Below are 6,645 nucleotides of genomic sequence, written 5' to 3' on the forward strand. Positions count from 1 at the left end.
GTTGAGAAATTAGAGGGATGACATGTTGTGGGGTTGTTAACCAATGTCGTAAAACAATATGTGTACTTCTGTTTCACGAGAAACTATTTGTTCTGTAAGCCTTCACTTGAAATACGATTAAAAAAAAAGAATCTTGCCAAACCCAAGAGAAATTTCTAGAGCCACTACAGAATTATTTTTGAAACAGCTCTCTTGAAAGTTAACCATCCACACTTCATCTCTCACTGGCACAGCCGAGGCCCACCCAATGCAAGAGTTATGAATGGGAGGCAGTCACAGCATCAATGTGACAAAGTTACTGGCTTTGACTTGCAGGGGTTTTCTCCGAAGTGAACAGGATTATCCATCGGAAGACACTCTAGAAAGTTCATTGCCACAGGCACATGGAGAATGTTTCATTTACTCAGTGTAGAACGTTCCACAGGGCACTCTGATGTTGAGCGTCCCAGAGAACCCGTCCGGTGTCCCTGCTGTTGAGGTTCTGCCACGTGCTGGAGCCCCACCACTGACCAGGAGTGGCCTACCTTCCCCACAGACTCCAGTGGCTTCCAAGGCACAGCCTTCTCCAAAAAGACGCCTCCCACTGCCTACACACCAAGGCTGGAGGGAGGAGAAACACCACTACAGTCCCCCAAAGGGAAGGGCAACACCTGGGAGGTTACGAGACCCTCGGGGCTCCTCACCTTTGAATCCCGCTTGGTCACCAGGGCGTACAGGGGCTTTTTATTCAGATCAAAGTGGCTGCAGACATCCCTGGCAGCTTCAGCCCCCTGGGCCACCAGGGCCGCCATGAGGTTCAGGCAGGCTCGGGCCAACCTGCACAATGACAAGGAGGATCTCTGTCAGGTCAGAGACAGCGGATACACAAAGCTGCTTCATCATGAAGCAACTGCACTTCATTATCCCCAAACCAGAAAAAGAAAGGCACACGACGTGCCTTAAAGAACTTAAAAAAAAGATAACAGAAACTTTTAAAAAGCTAAAAAACTGAGACTAAGGAGGATCACAAATACAAAACTCAAAGTGTAAAGATGGACGTTTATCTCTAAGTGAATCCTCGTAACTGAGAGACTCCAATCTCATCCCTGAGCTTGGGGGACAGAGAAAGGCCTCGTCACATGGGCATCTCCAAGAGCGAGCTCCCGCGCCTTTCCACTCTGCCGTTACCCAGACCTCGTGGTTAACTGAGCACCCAGGGCTACCAGGCCCTGTTCTAGGCCCAGGGCAGATAGCAGGGCCCGTCTTTACAAGGCAGTCAAGGTCTCAGCCCTTGTGCACCTACATTCTAGGGGAGGGAGACAGAGGGTCAGAAAACAGATACAGATTGTGGTGCTGCAGGCTGCCATCAAGTCAGCCACAACCCCCCGCACAACGGAACAAAAAGCTCGTGATCGGCTGCGGATCAGACAACATTTCGTAGCGATCTAAAGGGTTTTCACTGACTGATTTTTGGAAGTTGATTGCCAGGCCTTTCCTCCAGGTCTGTCTTAGTCTGGACGCTCCACTGAAACCTGTTCAGCACCACAGCAACACACAAGCCTCCACTGACAGACAGGTGGTGTCTGCACATGAGGGGCACTGGCTGGCCAGGAATCGAAGCTGGCTCTCAGCATGGGAGCTGAGAATTCCACCACCGAACCACCACTGCCCCCGCACGTCAGACACAGATGCACAGACAGAACGCTGCTTCGAAATGCTAGCAGGAGAAAGGGCAGAAAGTGACAGTGGACGCAGGATGGTCAAAGGTCCCCTGAGGTGACACTTCTGGGAAGTCCTGAACGGGTGGGCAGAGGGGGAGAAGGAGAAGCTGACTATCCTGGGGAAGAGCCAAAGACAGAGGAAGGAAGAGGGGCAGAGACATGGTCCCGGCGCCCGTGAGGAGCAAAGGTCAAATGCACCCTCGGAGAGCTGCAGACAGACCGACCAAGGCTGGCGCTGTGGCCTACAGGCGGGCACACACGACTCACCTGTAGCCCGAGGCATACAGGGACTCACAGATGAGCTTCATGTGGTTATTCAGGAGCTTCTTCACGATGTTGGTTCCCACAGCATGAAAATGGGAAAGATCGCTTGCCGTCCGCAACAATATGGCCTCAAAAGCTTGAAACATTAATAGTGTCTACAAAGACGGAATGGAAACACTTATGAATCACTATATTTCTTTGTTTCCTGTACATGTAATAATCTAGTTACAACTACACAAAATGAAATGAAAAAAGCAAATTCTATTAGCAATTAGGCTTCACTGCTTTGGGGATATTCAGACCCAGAGCCTTACAGCAATAACTCTGGGATTTCAAATGGCTCATAAACGTCCTCAATTTTCAACTCCTTTGGAATCAGAAGACAACAGCGCATTTCTGAGTCTGTAACGCAAAAGTTTTTAACAATTTCCTTTGGGTCAAACAAACCATGTCGACACCAAGTTCACTTAGATTCTAAGAATCTATGATCCTTCTGTTATTATTCACCAAACGTTAACAAGTTAGTGTTCTCCACTAAAATGCTTTCAAAGGTCATGAATGCGTTCCTATAGTTCAGGGACAAAGTGTCATCTTCTGTAGAAAGCTGCAATGTCTTGGAAATTTACATTCCATTTCTCACCATCGAGCTTAACACAAGAGCGGCATTAACTTCCGTCTAGTCATCAGCCAGGTGAGGAACAACATACCTCACTTTCAGGTCGCTTCTCGCCACTCAGGAGCTGGAAGATTTCTGCACACTCGACGGAGATCTTTATATAGCCTTCCACGACATCATACGCCCCTTCCTGAGGGAGCTGTTTGGCAGCAGAGACGAACGCTTCCAAGGCTGAGAGAAAAGTGGCATACGAATGTTCACAAGGATGGTCTCCAGGCCGCGAGTGACTCCTCAGTAGTCCGCTAATGCAGCCCACTGGCCTGGGCAGTGAGCACCCCCCCACCCCACCCGCAGAGGCTGCTACAGGAAGCGATGGAGGCAGCACAGGACTGTAGCAAACGGGGAGCCGACGGAACTCAGGGGCTGGAATCCTGGCTCCAGCAATTCCTCACCCAGATGCCCCCTCTAAGCCTCAGTTCTCTCACTGATAAAGACTGGAAATAACAATACAAGTGACACTGTATAACATGGCAATGAAACATTACCAGGAACTTTACCTACATAACAACATTTAACTCTCCCGGCAACCCTTGCACTAGATACTAATATTTTTTCCCACGTTGCAATGCAACTTTTCTCCTGCAGCAGCCACACTCATTCATTTAATAGTTACTGAGTGTCTTTTGGAGCTGGTGGTGCAGTGGTTAAGAGCTCGGCTGGTGCGTCGACCTTTCTGATAGGAGCTGATAACTTCTTTCACCTGGGAGAAACACTCACTGTGTTCTAGCACAGTAACACGGTCTCCACATTCATGTCCAATTGTGTTTTTTTCCCTCCCATCCTCCTAAGCTGAATACTTTCCAAGGGATTACAAGGAGTTGTGAAGGATGTACACTTTTCCAAACAGTGAAACTAAACTAGAGAGTCTGCTCCCCATCAGTCACTGGTCCAGTCTTGGTCAACTGACAGGTCCTCGTGCTGGTTTTTGGCGGCTTGTCACGCGTTGCCGAATGAGTGTGCGCGTTGGAGGGTCAACGCAGACAACCCAAACAGTAGCAAACCGCCTAAACGAACAGTCCAGGGCTGACTCACGGTAGTGAACCCAATCAACATTCGTTGTGGAAATGAGTACCCTTCATCTACTTCCCGACAAATCCAATAAAGAGATTTTAAACCAGCTGAGGAATGCTGCCCAAGCAAGGGAAACGTGAAGTCGCACGAAACCGTCACAAACAAGCTAGTCGCGGTCCTCCCTCGCTGTTGTCAACAGCTCAGGGCAGGGACTCCGGCTCTGACCCTCAGTGCCGCAAAAGCTGCAAAGAGGAGGGGTTTTGTCTAGCACGCAAACGCTACGCAGATCGAGGCCGGGAGACCCCCTTCCGAAGCGAGTGCACCTCGCCAGCCGCGACCCGGCACTCACCTGGGCCCGCGTCCTGCGAGTCCCTCAGCTGAGTCTTGAACTGCACGCCGGTGAGCTCGTCAGCGCGGGCCCGCTTGGCTGCGCCCGCGGGGTAGGCCGCGCCGTTGTGGCCGTCCGGGGCCTTCCTCTTGGGGACCGTCCTCTTGGGGACCCCCATGGCCGAGAGGGGACCGGGGCGCCACGGAAACCACACACCCGTGAGCACCAGCCGAGAAGACACGTGCCGGAAGCCGATGCGCGTCTCTGGCCCACGCCTGGGCAGGAAAGGGCGGAGCTTCCGGAAGGGGCGGGGCTTCCTAAAGCGGCGGGACCTCGAGAGGTTACGTAGGCGGAAGGGGCGGGGCGGAGAGTCGGGGAGGTGGGTGCGGGCGGTCCCCGAGTTGGTCTTGGCTGTGCGAGAGGCCTGTGGGTCTCTCGGGGGACCTTGGCGAGAAAGCTCCGGAGCGCCTCCGACCCCCACCTCCCGCCTGTGGGTGGCGAGGGCACGGGCCCGAGCTTCGTAGGGGCCGTCAGTGTTCGGTTCTTAACCTGAGGGCGCCATGATGGTGCCGCGGCCGCTTACGCGCTCGGGATTCGGTACCTGACCCGGTTGGAGGCGCTGCCGTTTGGAGCGAGGTGGCTGCTCCCTGTTTGGGATCAAAAACAAAAAACAAAATCACTGCCGTTGAGTCAATTCTGACTCATAGCGACCCTATAGGACAGAGTAGAACTTCCTATAGGACTTTCAAGGCTGTGATCTTTACAGAGGCAAACTGCCACGTCTTTCTTCCGCGGAGCGGCGGGTGGGTTTGAACCGCCGACCTGTCGGTTAGCAGCCGAGCGCTTTAACCTCTGCGAGACGAGGTTGCATGCCAGGCTGCGTATTTCAGGGAAGTTTTTCCTCGGACATCTGGGCCGAGGACCGTGCAGGTGCCCCTAACCTGACCCTAGCTTCTCTCACAACCTGAAACAGACCAGCTTGTCTGATGGGGTGTCACCCAGACTGACCCCCGTCCCGGCTTCCCCGCACTGATGGGGGGACGTGCACCTCGTCGGCCGCGCAGAGTGCAAGGTGGAGATCCAGTGAAGTAACGTCTGTGAAAGCCTCCGCATCTCAGTTCTTGTCATTAAAATGGGGACGGCAGAGCCAGCCGTAACCAACCTCTGGCGCTGTCGTGAGCAGCAAATGACGCAATGTGTGAAAAACCTCTTTGACGGAGAAAAAGTACAGTGCGTTTTTGTAGGATGTTGTTAATTGACTTGTGAGCCTCAATAAATGCTTTCTGGAATAAAATGGAGATATAAATGAATCCGTAAGAAAAAAAAAGTGCATTTTTTACTACTGCCTCAATACTTGGTTGTGTGTTCACGTAAATTATGAAACAGCTCATTAGCTGAGTAATTGGGATTCTCTGTCAAGTGGCCTCTAGTCTGAGGAAATACTTCTTGTGTTCTGGAAACAGATGTGTATTGAGCATCTCAGACGAGGTGTGTTCTGGCCTGTTGTGGTTTCAGAATTTCCCTAGCAGTCAAGTCCGATGACATGGACCCTGGGCCTCTGGCCTGGCAGGCCTCTTGTCCCTAAGGAAATGCCACGTTAGTGCGGGTCAGACAGAGGGAGTCACCCCAGCAGGTCGGAGCTGGGGCTTCAATAGCAGGTGGACGTGCTCAAAATGCAGGCTGCAAAGGTCAACACTCTAATCAGGAAGGACAAACCTGATTATTCTCAGCACTTGCCCACACTGGTGCTTTTCTCTGGCTAATCGCCATCCATCAGTGTCATCTTCCGCCAGGGTGAACCTGACCAAGAGGCAGCAGAGAGGTGGGTAATAGTCAAAAGTCCTGACTTCAGTTTCAAAGTCATTGGTCCAGTGGACAAAGGAGTCCCCTCTGGGTGGTACCAATCATTAACACACTCAGGTGCTAACCGAAAGGTTGGAGGTTTGAATTCACCCAGAGGCGCTTCAGAAGAAAGACCTGGCAGTCTACTTCTGAAAAATCAACCAATGAAAACTCTATGAAGCACAGTTCTGTTCTGACACATATGGGGTTGCCATGAGTTGGAATCGACTCAACAGTAACTTGTTTGTTGTGTTTTGTTTTTTTATTTTTGTTTTCTACCTTGGGCAAATCACTATGTCTGTGGATTAGTTTGCTTGACAAGGGCTCAAAAAGAGTAAGGAATTTGCCGGAAATACCCAGCTAATAAGTGGGTATTAGGACTCAGTGAGTTTTTGTAAGATGTTGTTAATTGACTTGTGAGCCACAATAAATGCTTTTGGGAATAAAATGGAAGTATAAATGAATCAGCTAAAAAAAAAAAAAGTGAATTTTTTACTACATATAGGACTCATCCAGTGTGCCTCAACCCCAGTTTAAAGACAAACAGAAGTTGCCAGTGCCCACCCCGGCCCTGGCCAGAGACAAAGGACTCCCAGTCGTGATGGCAGGTATGGCTCTGCAGTAGGGTGCTTCAGACTAAATCAGCCTGATGCCAGGAATCGTTGGAACCAGGCCATTAACTCCCCTTGTTCAGATACCAGGCTCAACAACCAACCTTAGGATAATAACTTGGCTTTCATGGAAAAGGTCAGCATGGAGAGAAAGACCCTTACTAGCCCCCCAAGAGCATCCTGGTCTGCTTGAAGATTGTGCTCAGTGTTCCT

The 6,645-nt window shown here is 51.0% G+C and overlaps 1 protein-coding gene across 1 annotated transcript in view; it reads right to left on the minus strand.

Moving 5' to 3' along the window:
- Positions 1-4,198, minus strand: part of URB1 (URB1 ribosome biogenesis homolog) — an 85,910-nt gene extending 81,712 nt beyond the window's left edge. Inside the window, exons 1-4 of the mRNA XM_023741298.1 lie at positions 4,001-4,198; positions 2,672-2,811; positions 1,968-2,119; positions 684-816 (exon numbers count right to left, since the gene is read on the minus strand). Coding sequence (XP_023597066.1) covers positions 684-816; positions 1,968-2,119; positions 2,672-2,811; positions 4,001-4,157 — 582 coding nt within the window. The 5' untranslated portion in view covers positions 4,158-4,198. The remainder of the gene's footprint in view (positions 1-683; positions 817-1,967; positions 2,120-2,671; positions 2,812-4,000) is intronic.
- Between the last annotated feature and the right edge of the window lie 2,447 nt (positions 4,199-6,645).

The sequence above is a fragment of the Trichechus manatus genome, unplaced genomic scaffold (genome assembly GCF_000243295.1).
Source record: "Trichechus manatus latirostris isolate Lorelei unplaced genomic scaffold, TriManLat1.0 scaffold00177, whole genome shotgun sequence".
Taxonomy (NCBI): Eukaryota; Metazoa; Chordata; class Mammalia; order Sirenia; family Trichechidae; genus Trichechus; species Trichechus manatus.